General features: G+C 37.5%; 1 protein-coding gene across 1 annotated transcript in view; it reads right to left on the bottom strand.

The window, feature by feature from the left end:
• The window catches only part of GASK1A (golgi associated kinase 1A), a 623,122-nt gene extending 615,605 nt beyond the window's left edge, over positions 1–7,517 (bottom strand). Inside the window, exon 1 of the mRNA XM_044064946.1 lies at positions 6,893–7,517. Coding sequence (XP_043920881.1) covers positions 6,893–6,898 — 6 coding nt within the window. The 5' untranslated portion in view covers positions 6,899–7,517. The remainder of the gene's footprint in view (positions 1–6,892) is intronic.
• Between the last annotated feature and the right edge of the window lie 12,999 nt (positions 7,518–20,516).

The raw sequence follows: 20,516 nt of genomic DNA, 5'->3' as shown, positions 1-20,516 counted from the left end.
GAGGAAGAAAACATAATCATAATGAAAGAAAAGTAAAAGTGCAGGGTGGAAAGATAAGAGTACACTGAGAAGGTAGTGTAGTGAGGAGATAAAATAGCACAAATGGAAGTATAGCGGCAACACGAGGGCAGTGAGGTCACAACGTTTTTAGTATTCTTGAAGAGATGCACTTTCAGGGGTAATAAAATAGCTGGTGATTACCACCCCAAGGTAGCTTGCCTATTGCCATTTTAAGAACCATAAAACAATAAAGCTGCCATATTTACAGTGGTGTTATTATCATCCTAGAAAGGTCTGAACACACACTAACTGAAGGCTTATTAACAATGGCAGACTCTTTTCTGACACTGATAACTTGTGTAATTAGAAAGTTTCAGAACTAATCTTAAGTTTTACAGAATGATGCAAATAACCATTATAGCATGGCTACAGCTGGTGTTAACACTTTTCTAAAGTATTTGGAGTACAATGGGCTATAGCACTGTTTGTTATATTTTTGTGTTTAAAAATATTTTACTTCTGTTGATCTACAAAAAACGCTCTTGAATCACTTGGATGTGATGATGAAGTGCAAATCTGTATTCCACAGCTATTGTATACCAGGGAAACATGAGAGCTCATTCATGCAGTAGGATTATGTTAACATTACAAGGTCAATATCAGCCATTCAGAACCCTAAAATTATGACTATTGTACAACATTCCTTAACTCATTTTATCTGTGTTGACTGTTCTTAAACTAACTTCCTTCCGTCCTAAGGCATTATGACCACCTGGAGTACAGAACTGTTATGACAGTATAGACATACTGCCTACAGTACCAGCAAAGGGCAGTGAGAAGGGCAATATTGGAGCGACTTCTCTGACCCTCTGTGCCCTCCCCCAACCATGTAAGCAGAAGGATTATACAAAACTAAGTTCCTATTCTTCACTCCTCCTTGACTTGCACTTGTGGCCAAATGCATTTGGTTCAGGTTGGGTAACAGCTGCATCCTCCTGGGGTCAGAAACACAAGTTCATTATCTCGTTCTGCGATGCCTGAAGGCCTTGTCAGAACTCACTTAACATTTCATGTGCTGATCTTGTCCATGGTGCCTCAGAGAAGATTTAAATTCATACTTGCATTGTGGAGCCAAAAAAACGAAGCAGGTAAAACCAGTTTTTACATGCACACAAGTTCTGCACAAGTTTTGGTAAGAGCAGATCAACTGACATCAGTACTACAGAAAATATTAAGTTACTTGACAGCATTACCACCCTGTAAGCCACATACCAACAAACAGTGAATCTACTACCTCAGAATAACATTCTGCAAATAGCAAGTTCTGTTTTGGCATTTGACACATGAAAATATGTTAGAGGAGTACTTGGACTCACACTCATTCCAATAGTTTATAAAAGTATTTACTCTTAGAAGGTGAGTAAAGCAGTCCTATACTTCCCTTATCTGGAACTTTATTGTCCACCTATTATCATGGCTCAACTTCCATTGGAGTCCCACAAGAAAAAGATTCTCAATAGTGCATTACACAATCCCAAACTTCCAGTGACTTTATTTAGTGATATGTTTCACAGTTCTCCTCAGACTGCAGTAAATGTATTGAAGATGACATCAACCTGTTTGTATTGCCATAGTGACAAGTGTGTGTGTGTGCGTGCGTCTTACAGAAAAGATTACAGCAGGTGTAACTGTCCTGAGGCAGTAATGTTTACTCAGCCATAATTCATACAAATGCAGATGCTGTCAGAATAAAACATTTGGTTCAGCAAGCCTACTTCATTGTTGGTGCCAACCCCTGTGCAGTTTCTGTTTCCTCACATATATTTCCATTTTTAACCACCCTCTATTTCTAACTCTCTCTGATAATGTATTCCAAGGCTTTGTCACCCTAACAGTGAAGTAATGCTTCTGAATGTTGGCCTTAAAGGCTCCAAGTACTTCTTCCAATTATGTTGTTGTTGTTGTTGTATCTTTTGGCTTTTTCCCGGTTAGGTGTCGCCACAGCGGAACTCCGGTCTGCTAATGATTGGCAGTAGATTTTTACGTACCGAGTTGCCAGCCCTGATGCACAACCTTCAACGAAGGTACGCCCATTCACGCATGTCTCCACACAGAAGACGCTTTAGCTGAGAATCGAACAGGACAACGTCTTACTGTGAGGCGACAACGCTACCACAGCACCACAGTACAGAATTATTCTAAATGCTTGTTAGCTGGAGACTGCTGGTCTGTAGAAAGCAGATGCATACCACTAGTTACTGAATTTGCAATGTATGTGGGCATGATATAACATACATACAGGAATGAAACAATCCATAAAATAAAGGAACATGTAATGCACTAGCCACAGCCTCAAAGTATTCTGGCAGCCCGTCTGACCAAAATGCTAACCTATAGCACATGGTAAGTTGCAATACTGCTTTCAGGTCCTTACAGCAAACAATGCACTGAAAAACACAATATTTCTCCAAGGAATTTGAGTCTGGAAGTTTTAGGTTTCAGACATAAAATCCAAACCACATTTTCCTGCCAGACATATGAAAGAAGCCCTGCTCTTCTTTCATTTTGTTCCAGATTATCCCTCTTCATCTGAATGCTTTGTGTCAGAGGAAGGGAAGAGTTCTTATAACAAAGTGTTGCTAAAGGCAGCATGAGTACTTAGAATGAGAAAGGTAGCGTGAGGTCCAGAGAAGGGAGCCTCTGGGAACTATGGTGCAGTATAAGTTCCCCACCCCCATGCATTCTTAGAATTCTGAATGGCACTAATAAAATATGTGTATATGCATGATGCAGACATATGGATATACAAAATACACAAATCACTGTACTTTCCTGGATAAATTCCACGAGGAAAATTAGATGAGATAATAATGCCAGGAGTTTTTTTTTTTTTTTTTGCACAAGCTAGCTCTAATGTGCTGGAGAAAGACAAACACAGCTGCAGTCGTAACAACAGCATTTCGTCAGCCAGGAAAACATGCTCCATCTGCCACAGACGTTTCTGAAAACCGTTTCTGCTAACAGTTGTATTCTGTATATTTAGAATACTTTGATAATCAGTTAAACCCAACTGCTTTTCAAAAGTTGTCTTGAAGGTTTGGTTTGAATAAATAACTTGCTGAAATTCAACCATAAGTTGCTGCTGTCGGGCTCATGCCAACAGAAAAGTATGTTGGCAACTCACTGATTTAACTGTCTCAGCTACACTGTGGTTTATATTGCTTCATTTAAAGTATTCTGAATGCATAAACATTGAAATTATGAACATAATGTGAAACAGGAAACAGAAGTCGAAGACTCTGACCTGTATCTAAACTCCAGAAGAGACACACTACAAAATAATCTGTTAAATAGTAACACATTGTGTATGTAACTGGAACATTTTCCATGCAATGTGGGGAGTACTCTTAACACCACCTTCTGTGTGTGTGCATTTCTAGGGACCTTAGGAAACATTGCTACTCTTTATGGTTTGGATGGGACACACTAACAAATTTGTTTATAAGTCTGAATATTTTCTTAGATTATTACTCAGACATCTTTCTGATTTGGTTATTTTCTGCCTCCTAGATAAATGGATGTGCTGTGATGTAGATAAGAAATGAGACTCACCTTTAATTCACTGCCTTTGGTGTTCTACCTTTATCAAAGTCTCCAGCAATAAATGGAATTTTCATTGAATCAAGCTGACAATAACTTCATTTCATCAAAATCTGAAAATTTGTTTATTCAGTGGGTAACAAAGACTCCCCGCAACCTCCTGCAAGGATTTTCTCCCCATACCACTACTACTGATATAACATATTCCACGGTGGTGCAGTGGTAGCGTTGTTGCCTCACAGCAAGAGGTTTCCCCATTTGATTCTCAGCTAGTGTGTGGGGAGTGCCTTCTGTGTGGAGTCTGCATGTCCTCCCCGCGGGTCAAGTGGCGTTCTGAAAGACATGCGTAAATGGGTGTGCCTTCGTTGAAGGTTGGGCGTCAAGCTGGCAACTCGGCACCGTGAAAATCTACTGCCAATCATTAGCGGACTGGAGTTCCGCTGTGGCGACTCCTAACCGGGAAAAGCCGAAAACCAACAATAACAACCACTACTACTGATATAACCAACTCTGAGGACACTGCACATTGGGGGGGGGGGGTGCAAGCATCTGTCCTCTAACTTGTAGCAATCCACTTAAATTAATTTACCATTAAATTAATTTCTTGCCAAAATTCATATGTCACACATTGTAATTTTGAGAAACAGGATGACAATGACTGAATTTCAGCAAATATGCAAGGTGAAGGCAATAAATACAATTGCACACAAAAGATGTGGAAATCACACATTTACTAATAAAACCAATATAAACAGAAGTAACATTTAAGTAACTGAAAAAGCATAGGGTATTATCCCATTACATTGACCTCTTCTATGCTGATGCAGGCCTGTTAGGAGATTTTTTATTAAGGACAGATGTCTGAATCAGAAAACTCAATGTGTCAGTTCTGTAATGTTGATTGCTAGGTAAAGTGAAACTTGATCTGTAGAATGACCAAATGTTATACACAGAATTGTTGATGCTTCAAAAAACAAAAGGTCAGATTCCAAAAGACCTGCTCTCAGTGCAAGTGACCACTTACACTAAGAGCAGGTCATTTGGAATCTGGCCCATGGTGTAAGCCTGCTTATAGATAGGCCTTACACTGAAGTAAGTCAGTCACTTATACTGTGAGCAAATCTTTCAGAATCAAGGAAGACTTACTCTGAGAGCAACTCTTTTGGAATCTTACTCAAAGTATCCATTCACAAGAATAAAACAAAATATGAAAACTCAAGGAAGGTAATAGCTGTACTTCTATGAGGAACTTTGTAATGTAAGTGATTTTTATCATTATGCCTGTGATCTTGGCTGAAAAGGCAATGAGCTGACCCACCTACCAGGTTAACAAACAAACAAGAAATCAATATATACATACCTACATACCTAAACTTTGTGCAGCTTTCTAAAGTCAACATTTCCACAATTTTGTAGCAACAAAGTTTGGTTTTGTAGGATATCTCTTGGAGATTTTGGAGTATGTAATTAAAACCGTTTAAATGATGACACAGTGGTGTAGCCATTAGCAATGCTGTTTCACAGCTCTTGTTGCTGTGATTCAATTCTTGGCTGAGATCACTTCGGTGCAGAGTTTGCGTGCTGTCTGTTGTGTCTATGCAGGTTTTCACAAAGGTCTCCAGATTCCTCCTACACCTCATCTCAGCGACATTTTGGTATTAAAACTGATGGATGCATGTCAACTTGCTGAAGGTAGTTTTAGTAAATTTAAACAGATCAAAAATGCTCACCTAAGTTAACCTTCAGTGAACATTAGAAGAATTTTTTTTTCAGGGGACAAGCCCTCCTCCCCCCAGATTTATATATACCAACTCCAAGGTAGCAAAACAGTGGAGAACAAGAAAAACTCCACTGTTAGTAAAAGCAGTTTTGGCAAACAGTATTTGTTCTTTTTGCATTCACCAAAACTGCCTTTGTCAACCTGACAGACTCCCAAAATGACAATGCTGATACACCCCCTGAGTTGTGTTTGTAGCATATATGCAAGTGTGAGTGGTTGCTGTGATGCCGTGGTATGCCTTACATTACTGGTTTCTAAATTAATCATTTTGCTTGCTGGGATAATCTGCCTGGTAAAGAAAATGAATCAATTTTCTAGCTCACTTTGAGACATGACATCAGGCTGTAGCCTTCTTCTTCAACAAGGTACTTGGCAAACATTAACCCTCAAAGTCTAAGATGGTAGTGGACATTGTTTGAGTCTGGTAATATTTATTGTGACAATATCGCCATACCAAACCTTATTAAAGTTATAAAGACAAGGTTTTAATTAGAACACCTAGGTAACGGAGTGCCTTTTAAGAGACCAATACGGGTTTTACAGTCCAGGCCACTCCAGCTTTTTAAGCGCATGTTCCTTTCATCAGCTGCTAACCAGATGAGCAGCAGCACAAGCAATTCACAATAATACTAGACCATGGTATATACTTCACTGGACACAATAATACCAGACCATGGTATATACTTCAGTGGTTATGACCTTAGTCCATCTTTTTTTTTGTTCTGAGCCACAGCAGTTTGCATAAACACAAGGCTTCCTGAGTGTAGTTTGTAGTACATTTATGTCTACACATTGTTATTGCTTACACAACACCTTTCCATAACCAGGGTAACAGAGATGTCAACCAATGTGCTGCTGTCATTTGTGGAAACAGAGATCAGTTTGTTGCTGCAAATAATGGCATTTAAAGAAAGAAACTTGTATGCTTAACTGTTTCATGCATTCATTAATGAAATTTGTGTATCTGCTTGTTAAATCCAGATTAGTGGGTGGGATAAAGGGCCCTGTGGACACTCAGAAGTTATATCTCAGTAACTATATATGGGGGTAATAAACAAGTAGCATACAATTTTATGTATATACATATATATAACTATATAACTATATATAGATATGTGTGTGTGTGTGTGTGTGTGTGTGTGTATATATATATATATATATATATATATATATATATATATATATATATATATATATACATACATATATATATGTGTGTGTGTGTGCGTGTGTGTGTATACACACACACACACTCAAAAGCAATGCCGTCGCAGAAAAAAAGCAAAGAATAAAAGCTTTTCCCCGACTGGTTTTCCTTTCTGCTACAACAACGTACGATTCTCTTGCCCCGTTACACGTTAATTGTCAGTGATGTTCTACTGAAATCACTGCTCACAACTGTTTAGAACTCATGCATTATTTCAGTGCGATGACGGTAAGTAAATGTGTCGTACCATGATCTGCTGATGAGGTACTGAAGTTCAGTTTACGCCGTCATCAGCTGTACCTTACCTTCATCTCTGCATCATTAGTGCTTCCATGTGCCTTTCCTCATAATGCAATGAGCGGTTCTTTTCCCGTTCTCCTTCTCATACAAACAACTTAATACTTAGTTATTTCTTTTCAGTCCACAAAATCCATCCGATCATAAACAAAGTAAATTGCAGCCAGAAGTATTTTTTTCACCATTTACATCCACACTTCCAAATGCAAGTATTCGCAGTTTGGGTGGAGAGAAAGGGTTGTCCTGTGGTCCACTCCAAGCTACCCCTAAAATGTTCTCCGCCGCTGACACTAGCACAATTTCCACACAGATTCCCTCCACAGACTCTACCAAGAACGTATTTCTCCAATTTCTTCACAGAAGGCGCGGAAAGCTGGTCCTTTTAGCCCCACCACCCTTGTAAAGCAGCCAGCTGTGGTTACACACATCTGCTGGCACAGCATCCCTGCTACTAGAAGCTCTCAACTAAACTGAGCAAAACACGTGGAATAAAAACAGTATTGGTTTCTCTTCCAGAAAGGTACTACACGATAAAAGCCCTGTCGTCTGTAATGAAACGAATAATGCAGTTGATGCATATGTCAATTAATTCGCCAAAAATGTAAAAGCATGCGCTGCAGTATCTGCCCGAGTAAATAATCTGTCTGACTTTGCCTCTCAGCTGTCGAAATTTTTGCAAGGCGTTCCTAATTTTGCCTCATACTTTTGCCTCGAGTCTGGCTCTCTTTTTAACATTTTGTGGTAAGTCACTAAGGATTACAGTCAGCCAGAAATGACAAGACATTCAGTTTCATACTTTTTATTGTTCAGAAAGTGCATGTTGATGCAAAAGCGTTTGTTTTATGAACATTTTAAGTATAATACCCATGTGCACACATGGGGAAAAGGGGTTATGGAAGGATGGATGGATTGGGCCATTGTCCACAATTATTTTTGTCTTTGTCCCTGCTTCTTGAGCAAATAAGTTGCCAATTACAGATTTAGCCTCCAGCAGTCTAACAGGGAGCCCAAACATTAGAAGTGAACATAATCTAATGAGATCTAATAGAATAAGACTCAGGGACCGCCAACATCATTAATGAATTCTGGAGCCCAAAATGGTTATCAGATTCCAATGCTGTCATCAGGCTTAAGACCTGGCTCCAACAGAATTTGTAAAGTCAGTACAAGACCTGTAGCATACAAATCAGATTTTTATATTCTTAGCCAGTACTGAAGCCCATTTCACTGGCCCTCATAAAAAAGTCTTATGACCTGACCACTGCTAATGCCCACCAACACATTTGTCTTTGAATCTCAAAAGCTTCAGTGATAGTTAAATAACCAACTTCTTACATGGTGCACCAGTTAACATTAATTTAAACGGCCATTTTAGTCAGTTTATTATAACATTTTCAGGTTTATGACAACTTGTAATCACAGGCAGTTCCATGTCGTTACACTACATGTCTGATCATAGTACTTTCTTTGATCTTGATACAATACTATAACATCAGCTGAATTTTCTCCTGAGCATCTCTGGCTCAGCAATGACTTACCAAATGTAGGATTCTATTCAGTGTGGGGGAAGCCCAAGGATTAAAATGGAAAGAGTTGCCAAGATTTTTGGCATTATCCACCACCTTCCAAGAATGTTAGACTCCCATCATATAATTCACCAGAAAGGTTGCATATACAGCTGTCATTTTCTCTGTTATATGTTATTCTATATCTTTAAATTCACTGCCCCACCTTAAAATTATACTGGAAGAGTTTAACTGATTTTTAGTAATATAAAACACCCCCAGGATATTATTTCTTTTCTTGCTCATTTGTAAAGTTTTCAGTTTATTTCTGTCTTTGAAGTTGGGACATTTAGTGCCCTTGAGCTGAGAAAAATATTTATTTATTTATTTATTTATCTATCAGTCAATTTGCTAACCAGATACTTTACAAAATAAACTGTACACCATGGCTTACAGGGTATATTCCTGGCTACTTCCATGGCTTACATGGTATATTGTGAGCTACATCCACAGCTTAAATTAAAAAGTAGATCCATCACTTTATCAGTGGTTAGTGCAGTCTATCAGTTATTGTATTGGTACATATTACTGGAATATGATATTGATAGCTATCCAAGTTATAAACTTTTGTCATGACTTCCAATTATTATGTGATATTTTTATGTTAGCTCCATGTTTGCACAAGTTTTCTTCTTGTTTACTCCCACCTTCCAAAAAGCAGAGTGATTGTTTATTTTATAGTGTCAGCATATATTGCATTTACCTTTACCATTTTTACCTTGGCTGTAGCTGAAAGGGGACTGCAGTGGTCAGACACTTTATCAGATTAACAAATAAATACATTAAAATCCTTGATCGCTGCAATAATGCCTGCAGACACAAAAAATTCAAGCCTAACCCCTCTCCCAATAACTCACTAATCAAAACCACAATACAATTCAACTCGTATTTCATAGACAGTACAGCATCTGTAACCGAGAACTCCCCAACATCTAATTCTAACACTACCCAACAGGCCTGTATCACCACATCCACTTTCACCTTCAAACCTGTGCCTACATCCTATATAAAACTACTCTTAAACAAACTCAAACCATGCTCTACCTCAGCTGACGACCTTCCAAGTGAGTGCCTTAAAAAAGCAGCCAATAGTATTGCCTGTCCTGTCTCAGTCCTTTTAAATAGGTCAATCCAGGAATCCTGCATTCCAATTCTCTGAGAAAAAAGTCACACATTATCCTTCCATACAAAGGAGGAAATTCAACAGGCATTACTAACTGTAGACCTATAGCAATCCTATCCCCCTCTCCAAAATACTACAAAAATTTATTCAAAAGCACTTGCTAAACTATCTCCTCCAGAAAGAACTCCAATCCCCCCACACAACATGGCTGTCATCCTTCCCATAGTGCTAACACTGCACTTCTAACCTATATACTGTAGATACTGTCATAAAACTAGAGTTAATGGCAAACTAGTCTCCTCCTTATGTCTAGACTTGTTTAAAGCCTTCAACACAAGTTTGTCACAGCAAACTTCTAGTTCAAATGCCCTCATTATATCTTTCTCAACCCACACTTCTATGGTTCAAAAGCTACCAGATATCAGTCAGTAAAATGGAACTGCACCCTCTCTCCATACCACCCACTCACCACCAGTATACCACAAGGCTGTATAATTGGTCCTCTTCTCTTTAACATTCTCACCAACACCCCCCATAAATCCACACAACAGCCTCCCTAATTCAGTATGCAAATGACTCCACACTCATTTGATGTGCACATCTGGCAACAAGGCACACCTCCAAAAAAATACTCAGGAAGATTTAACAGCTACTGATACATGGCTTTGTAACTCACAACTCATATTCAGCCCTAAAAAAACTAAACTAATACTTTTTTTTCCCAAATCCCTCCCTCATTAAAAAAACAAAACACAATTTAAAGTTTTCTGTCTTGATAATACAACCATTGAAGTCACTTCTTACAGCAAATTATTAGGGATGATAGTGGATGATAATCTTAAATTCAACCTGCATACACAAAACTGCATAAGAAAAGGTAATAAAAAACTAAGGACACTTTACAGAGGTAAAAACTTTTTCACCAACACAACCAAAAATACACTTGCCACTACTTATCTCCTTCACACACCTCTTTATGGCACTTCCATCCTTACTAATCTCTAGGCATCACAAAAATCAAAACTTGAACAGTGCTATAACAAAGTTGCTAAATTTGCAGAAAATACCCCCTTTCAGAGCCCACCACTGTATAGCACTAAAAAGCCTAAATTGATTAGTACAACCCCATCAGCTACATATACGCAGCTTCTTGCCACCTATGAAATTATCCAGCATTCATCTGCTTGTCCTGCACTAAATAACGTTGTATACAACTATGTTCCCATTTGGTCATTATGATCCAATAGTCAAAAACTCCTGCCTGTCCACAAACCTATCAAAACTGCTGGACATGACCTACACTCATGCATGTTACTAAGATCTGAAATTCCTTACCTGTATACATTCAATGCCCTCCCTCCCATCCTTTAAAATCATTCTGAAAGACTTTTTAGCCAAAAGCTGTCTCTCTCCTTGCTCAATATTAGGATAAACTATATCCCTAAATGTGAACTAGTACCTCTTCATACTGTACATCTCCTTATTCTCCCTTCTTCTCTCACATCCTTATTTCTCAATTTCTCTCCCCTGGCTTTCTCTCTAAATATATTATGAGCCTGCCTTTCTCTCACTTCATATTGCAGTTCCTGTTTGTATTATACTATCTTGCCTTTAATTTTCCTATAAACTGGCTAAAATGTCTCTAAATATTAAATCATCATGTAAGTTGTATCTATTCTTAAGCAATATATTCTTATTATGACTACTTTGTAGTAATTACTTAAACTGTAGATGTTTTTGTATATTTTTTGAAGATAGTAAAATTATTGTTCTTAAAATGTTTTGTAATACTATGGAGCTTTTCTCCTCGGACCTCCACTGAAAATGGGCTCTTACCCCATCAGACTTTCCCGGTAATCAAACGTCAGTACATAAATATCTCAAAAACATTACCCTGCACAACCCTTATCCTCCTAAAATCAGATTTATTGTTCATGGTAGCTGTCATTCAGAGTTTAACAGATGACACCAATTTAAAATTTTTTCTAATATAAGTCATCACTAAACATATTCTTTGTCAACCTCTCTTCATAAAATAATCATAATTTTTTACATGTTTTTATGTTTAATTAGATTCCTTAATTATGCAAGTGATGTAGGGAGAGAGATATTGACAACTTTGCATGACATCATTTGTTGGGTATGTTCCCTTAGTAGTTGCTCATTAATTTATAAAGTATTCTTAAATAGGTCTTATCATTGTAATCACACATTAAGGGTATTTCTGATATTCTGAGTACTGGTAGTTAATTCTCTGCCAATTTAATGAAATGCCTTGATGGCATCTATATAAAGCAAATTTAGAAAGTGTTGACCTTGACCTTTTGCAGTATGGCTGTGAGCAGAGGCACAACAAGTAGCACACTTGCCTTTGGTGTATAAGCTTGTGGGTTCTGTTCCCATACCAGATAGATGGATTGCTGACACTACAGTACAGCATAAACAGGGTGCTGCACTCCTGAGTATGTCATCCTTTAGTATGAGATGTTAAACAGAGGTACAATCTGCCTAAGTTGGTGGTAGTTCAGGTGGATGTAAAATGCCCCATGTCACCTATCATAAAGAGCAGGGGAAGTTCTTCAATGACCTCACCAAATTTCCTCTAGTAATATAAATACCACCTCCAGTCTACCTAGAAAAGAAGCTAGTAGCCTGCTGGAACTAACCCAGTCAACAAAGGAAAAAATAAACAAAGAGTAAGGGAACAAAATTATAATAGTTTAAGGGAACAAAATTATAATAGTTTATGTCACTGATATGGTTGCAATCAAGGAAGGTGCATTTCACTACACTAGTTTAAATTGGAAGTATGAAAAAATATATTGTTTTTAATCTGAACAATATATTTGTTTATGTTTTTATTGGTGATACATATGTAAAATGCTTTAAAAGTAACAAAATATATAATACATGGAATGCATTGATTATGTTCCAAATTTGAGAAAATAGCATTTTTTTTGCGAGATTCATATAAAAGAAACTCATTATAACAAGCTTTATATAGCAATGTTCTTATATGTGAAACTCATTCCCTGGGATTTATCAACAATTGTGTAGGCTTCAGGTGAGGCCTACACAACGTTTATGTGTTAGTGCGATGAGCAGCAGCACTAATATGCATGCTGTCCATCACTCTAACACAAATACAAGTATGTTTCCATGGCCAGCAACAGCATTAGTGGCCAGGAAACCATGTTGAGCAGCATGAGCACACACAGTAAACAAACAGGCTTGTGAATGGGGAAACCTGTTAAGCATGTTTGCACAGACAGCACAAAGAGCTATATAAAGCAAATAATGCAGTGTACTGAGTATACCGTGCATATAACTGAAACATAGGAATACAGTAATACGTAAGAGGGTGGGAAATGACAAGGGCAACAACAATACATAGATTACCAGGCAGGAAAAGTGTACCGAGGACAACGTGTACTGAAATCAAAGAGATGTGTACAGAAAGATGTCAGAGGGAAAAGAACATTTTTCAAGTCTAGTACGATAATTAATGTGAAGGTGCTTATGTCACAAAGATAACTTTGTAATATTAAAATTTTACAATACATATGTCACATAATTAATGGTGGTCACAATTCCTGAGAAAATGTTTTTAAATAAAAATAGATGTGATATTATAGGATGTGACAGTTACACAAATTCACATTGTAACAGAGGGGAATTACATAACAAATTAATGACACTGACATGCTTAGCTGAGATTAAGTTTCACAAGGGCAGCACATACATAATGGGATATTTACACAGTGTGCATTTTGACCATATATCATGTTGGAAAATAGGAATGGCTCAGAAACCATAATCTCCTTTTGCAAGAATCAAACCCATGCCAACAATGACCTGTGTATTAAGTGTGTATGCCACAGAAATAAGCCTAACAAATGTACGAGGAGGATCACTCTTAAAGGGAATTATACACCTCAATATTTTAATAATTATGCATCCCATATGTAAGTATATGTGGTGTTATAAATGTGGGACCAGAGTGTGACATATGTAAAACCCTCGCATAAGGCACTCCTGCCTGACACAGTTATTGTGCTGACAGATAAGAACAGATGCAAACCTTTACACCATGATGCAATGTATTCCCTAGAGCTGTGTATTGTCAGCATCTGCCACAAGAACTAGCAATGGGTGTTGCCACAAACGAATTGAGATTATTGTTTGAATTAAGAAAGGATCCCTGAGAATAAATGTCATACCATCATATCAGACAAATGGAAATTAAAAGAATATGCTCCCATGTACACAAATGTAATCAGTCCTATATCTATGTTCCGTGGTCAAGGGTGATTTCTCTGCATGTCTGTACACATACCACCCATGAACTGAACCACACTTGTGTACACCAAAGTACTCAGTGCATGTGCCAAGGTAGCACTCTCATCATTACATTGGCAGAACAAATGTGTATTTTCAGGAAATCCAAATCTATGTTCACATGTGTTCGTGTAACATATCATGGCATAAGCCTGATGTGATGTGTCATGTTCACACAAATGGAATCCCTATGCTAGAATTGAACTTCAAGCCATACACCTCCTCCACATAACAAGATGGCTATTAATCACATTCATCACAGTGAAATTATTACAGCTGTTGAACTAGACTTGTGTGAAGTAATTCAATCATTTGTACTTTATTTACCCATAATTTGTATATGTTAAAATTGATGGGGGGGGGGCTTCTGCCACTCTATAGCTACAAAGTATAATTGGGGTGATGTCTTTCCTACAGAACAGTTGAGGACACAAATGCTTACAGTCACTCAATGTTGGTTTTGGAACTCTTGCCAAAGCATTAATAAAATCATTACCATAGTAGGATCAATGAATGCGCCATGATATAAGTACATCAGCAACTGTCATATGTGTGGTCATGTGAAAGTGTTATATCTTGTGTATGAATCAAGGAATATGTGTCCCTGTAATTACTTAGAATGAATTTTGCTGCATGCCAGTCAACAACACCTGATGGTAGATATACCCAAACAAACCTGTAGCCCCTGCTATTGTCACTGTGACAGTACCACAGCAATTATGTACAGTGTGGATATAATCCCAAATTGGACCACATGCCTTAATTAGGCAACAACACACATCATATTGTCTCATGTCCTCAGTCGTTAGAAGGTGTTTCACTACAACTGTGATGGAATGGCAATCTATTCAAATAATAGCATCAGTCTGCTATATAGCCTTTCCAAAGGAAATGTTGAATAAACTCTTGTGATAGGAAACAGCATCTACACGTGACTACAGTACATGAGGGTAACAACACTTAACAACATGTTAAGTAATTAGTGTTTAGTCATGTTCAGTAGTGCTCCCTGGAACCTTTGCACAAATTTTTTATACCTTTCAATGTTAGTTCCAAAGCGGAAATCAGAAATGAAGTTGTTGCTTGCTTCTTCCTTTTTTGACATTGTTGTGAGCAAGATGAGGTCTCTGCTGAAGGAAACAGTGAAGCACTTCATTTGCTGTGCCTTCTACAGCACAAACAGGCTTATCGGCGATGCACGGCCATCAACATTCTGGACCGTATTTAGTGAAGAAAATCCACTTGTTAACCTAGCTTTCTGTGTGGCTCAAGGTGTAAACTCTCTAAGATAAATGAAAAAGCAGAGTTGAAGCAAGGGTTTGACTGTACAGTGATGTTAGGTTTGAACTATATACCTAACATCACAAGCTAATGAAGGTTTGCTGAAACACCAAGGCAGCTACAAATTTATTTGATGACTGTGACACTGCACATTTTAATGGATGACATCACCATTGTGTGTTAACTTTATGTTTCCTCTAAAAAGTGGCAGCAGAGCACACTGTATAGATATGTATTTGCAGCATGTTCTGCACAGTAAGAGGAAGGAACACACAGCCATAGATGGCAGTCATTCCTGTAGTCAAACTTCCTATCTGTGTACTGAAACAGCCTACACATAAGTGTATTATATGCACATGCCACAGGAGAAATTTGACTGCATGTGAGCCACACTGCATCTTTGAAAGGATTACATCAGTTGTGTCATGCAAAGGAGATATGTGTACAAAAATTACTTTTACAGCTATGTGGAATAGATTTCAGAGTCGAGTGCTGCTCAAAACATAAATTTATTAATTAAAAAACTCATAAAACAAAAATAGAGGTTAAGCACTTTCAGCCTCTGGTAACTAGACTTCATCAGAACAATTATCCATAAGTCAAGAAGCCTTTTTATACATTAAACTAAATTAATTGATTGCATAATATTCAAATTAGTAAAATTTCCTCAGAGTGCCAGCATAAACAGCTACTATGTTGTAAAACCTGCTAGTAAAAACATGTTGTTGTTTGTCTTTCGGCTTTTTCCCGGTAAGGGGTCACCACAGTGGAACTCTGGTCCATTAATGATTGGCAGTAGATTTTTATGAAATGCTGAGGTGCCAGCTTGATGCCCAACATTCAACGAAGGCACGCCCATTTACGCACGCATGTCTTTCGAATGCTACCCAACCACGTGGAGGACATGCAGACTCCACACAGAAAGCACTCCCAAGCCAAGCCGAGAATCGAACGGGAGAACCTCTTACTGTGAGGTAACAATGCTACCGCTGTACCACCATGGCATACTACTAAAAACATGTAACAGTTACAAATAAATAATTTGCAACAATACGCAGCGCACTTGAAAGATTACTGCAGCTAAGATTAAAAACATTTTTTCAGTTTTTTATATAATACTCAACTAAAAATTTTTTCATACCCTATGTGACACATATCAAATGCGTACCCTATGGCACCATTACATAATTACCCCAAATAATATCCAGCTTTGAGTTTTACTATGCTGGAAATTGAAACATTTTCATTTAAACCTGGTGGCTGGGTAGCATTGGTCCTAATGTGCCATTTAAGTTCTAAAAATTCTAAGAAGTCATCACTTGGTCCCCCCCACTCACCTAAGTTAACTTGCTCAATAATTCAAAACTTGAACGGGTGCGAACTGATTATGCTGGCACCCGACCCTGAAGTCTTTTCCCACCAGTGTGACTGTTCTTGGTTTCTGGATTTATTCTGTAACTATGTGGAATACAAAATGTTGTCAATGCTAAGAGGTGTAAAACACTCCTGCATCCATTTACATCATACACAGACAATCAGGAGAGTCTCACTGCTGTATTTTAACTCTCTACCTATTGATTGACACAATCTATACACAAGTGTATAATACACACACAGTACTGGAGAAGTCTGACTTTAGTGCTGTGAGACTGCATTATTGAAATGGTGACCTCATCAGTGTGTTGCAGGCAGTATGCATTTGTGGACAGAGTGAAAAGGGGATGTGTGATTGATTAGACCATGTAAATGTTTTTCATGAGTGGGAGTCAAATGAGCACACCTGTTAAATTAATCCTCCAGTGGTGCAATTGACACACCATCACACACATTTTTGAGAGATTAGACCCCCTACCTATCTAAGTATACAATGTATAAGACATAGCACTTAAAGCAAGTGCCACCACAGAAGTCTGACTTTGATAGTGTGAGAGCACACTTTATAGAGGATGACATCAGTGTTATGTTGCTGAGAAGATGATTTTTGGTGAAGGGTATGACACTGATGTGGACTTACTATGCAGTGTTTTACTCCAGGCTACTATTTTTGAGGCGAGCATTAGCTTAGATTATATTTACACAACATCACACACACACACACACACACACACACACACACACACACACACACACACACACACACACACACACACACATGAGTTAACTGCTGTGAGATTACTTAACACAAGTGCCACTGCAAAAGTCTGACTGTTATAGTGTAAGGGTGCACTTTATAGAGAATGATATCAGTGTGGTGTTGCAGAGAAGATGATGCTGAGAGAAGGGTCTGAAATTGATGTGGACTAACCCTGCAGTGTAAAATTCACTCCAGGCTACTACTGTATCATGGACAGCAGTAGTTAAGATAATATCTGCACAACTCCATACACATACACACACACACACACACACACACACACACACACACACACACACACACAAGCTGAGTGCTGTGAGATTAAAACCCACTATCTATCTAGCTATGCAATCTAGAGGACACAGTAAGCACCACCACAGAAATCTGACTTTACACTCTAACAGTGCAGTGTAAATAGGGTTAGTGTCTAATTCTGTGTCAGAGAAGGTATTGTGATGTTGTAGGTCTTGTGCAAATCCATATTTTTATATAATGGTGTAAGGTCAATGCTATGATCAATAATACATATATACTGCTGACTTATGTCAGCTATGCTGTCATTAATGTATGCAGGACTAAAAGTGACATGTATCTATCTGTCTTGTGATGACACACACACACACACACACACACACACACACACACACACACACACACGGACACACACTTGTGAAACATAGGATGAACAATGAATCATTTGTGGATCATCAGGTTATGATGATTGTATATAAACCTTAATGAAGGATATTGATATTAGCAATGGTATATGTTCATGCATGGTCAATGTAGACTGTCAACATCAAGCATTGCTTAATTGTTCCAATGCAGGAAGGATAACAGATGATTATTTCTGTGTGTCAAGGCTGTATGTGCTGTAAATAATTTGCACATTTCAGTGCTACAGTGCAGACCCATCTGTCCAGAATAAAGTGGTCAAATAACCACACAGTTATCTGCATTTCAGATAAGTACATTACACAATTTCAATATAACGAAGTAACATCATCCAGTAGCAATACCTACTTATGTTCAAAATCACGTCCTAAAGCACAATGCTAATAAACTTATTCACATGGATACTGGCATAGTGTTAGCGCAAGCATGTGCAGATTTTGATGCGTTATACTGGGACTGTGAAGTACCAGTGTTTAGTCATGTTCAGTAGTGCTCCCTGGAACCTTTGCACAAATAAAAATCACAGAGGAAATGTGATTCTGATTACATTTACAACAAATCAGTTTTATATTCACATGTTGCATACATATGCTACAATTTTTTATACCTTTCAATGTTAGCTTGTGCTTGCCTTCCTCATTTGAGGAACATTGTGAGCAAGATGAGGTCTCTGCTGAAGGAAACAGTGCAGATGATTTTACAAAGAGTGTCAGCATGTGATTATAATATTAACTTTCCATCATGAGGTTTATAAATATGTTTTTCAAGTATTTTAATTTTTTTCTTCTCTTGTATTGTTTGCATATTTCAATTCCAGTCATTTTACAAGTCATAATTCATTTACATTGTATAGGAACTACAGTCATATTTAGGTACATCTTATTACAAGAGAAATTTCAGTGTTACAACAAAATACACACTATAGATAACACCCTATATACAATCTATACAATAAGTGCTACTGAAAATCAACTTCTGATTAAGATTTGTGTCATGGTTTACATAATATTTATATTGACTACATAAGAAGTTTAGATTAGATACAAACTCACAAAAGAATATGTTGTATGCCCTTTACAGTTTACATTCACTATAATTTGCCTTTTCGTGTCTGTTTATTCTTTTAAAATGTGATCCAGGAGAAGACTGGTATTTTAGAAAATAGGAATGCTTACTTTGGTTAGTCATTATCAATTTATGTGCTGATATATAATTTATTGCCATACTACTGAAGCCCTCTCATGACAATTTGATTCAATCTAACCAGTTCTGAGCAATGCACAATTTTCCTAGAGAGAAGAAGGCAATTAGAATATGCAGATTAAGTTTGGGTAACTTTTGAGAGTTGATATTCAAAACTGTAAAGTCCCATGATAATGTAGATTTTTGATATCCCATCTTCTCCAGTCTGACTCTCAGTGAGCACCATAATTTACAAATTTATCTACAGCTCCAAAAGATGTGGAATACGTGAGCTATTTGTGAATAGCAGCACAGACAGTTTTGTGAAACTTTTGAGTTGAAATTGTTGAGTACTTCTGGGGTAAAGTAAGCAGTTTTGGTTATCATTAATTGAGTATACATTAGTTTATTAAAATGGATTCATTTTAATATTGTTTCAATATATTTAGATTTTTGCTTTTCACTAATGTCTTTGAGCTTTTCAACATAGTATTTTGAATACAAAATATATGGTTGATGTATAAGAGATACTATAAGCCTATGTGTATTTGACAGAATTTTTCTCCTTAAATTTAGTAAGCTCCATAATGAATAGTATGTATTTATATCTTTATCGTTTACTTCAAGAGCTGCTATTATTGAAATGCACAGTTCTCTAATTTACCTTAGCATTATGATGTATTTAGGAGGAAATAATCTTTTATACCTATTACATACAAGACATGCTTTGTGGGAAATCACAAGTTAACCGGGTGTACAATGAGGTATAAGGCAAACACTCACTGCATTATGCAATAACAGCTGAAATACCATTTAACATGATGTAATACAGTTGCTTGATGCCAGATCTTGCTGAACTGCTGAGCACTAGAACTGATAAAACAGAAGGGGCTTACAGAGGTACATGAGGACCTCATTCACAGGAAAGACACTTATAAAAACAGGCAGTATGACTTTCACCTAATGGTGTATACAAACCATTGTCAAGTTGAAAAATTAAGTTTAAAGACTTGATCATTATCTCTAGACCCCATCAAGAAAATCTTACTTTACACTTATCAAAATCACACATATGAAGGAGCAGTGATACCCTGTTTAGTCATTGGAAAATGCAGCTTTTATTCTTCGGCAAAGTAATCACAGACAGAAAATGCCATAAAATGACATTTACATCCATCAGCCTAATGAACATTCAACAGTACACAGGGTTGAGAAAGAAGGGGTGAAGATAGACACAGATACAGACACACATACGAAAGGGTGGTGTTATGTGTCATTACAGTACATTTTTATGGTGGCTCCTCAGTATTAATTAGCCAGGCTCTGCATAAGTA

This window comes from Protopterus annectens, chromosome 3.part0 (assembly GCF_019279795.1).
Source record: "Protopterus annectens isolate FY-2018-M chromosome 3.part0, PAN1.0, whole genome shotgun sequence".
NCBI lineage: Eukaryota > Metazoa > Chordata > Ceratodontiformes > Protopteridae > Protopterus > Protopterus annectens.
Note: the sequence above shows the minus strand (reverse complement) of the source record. Positions and strands in the feature narration are given on the sequence as shown.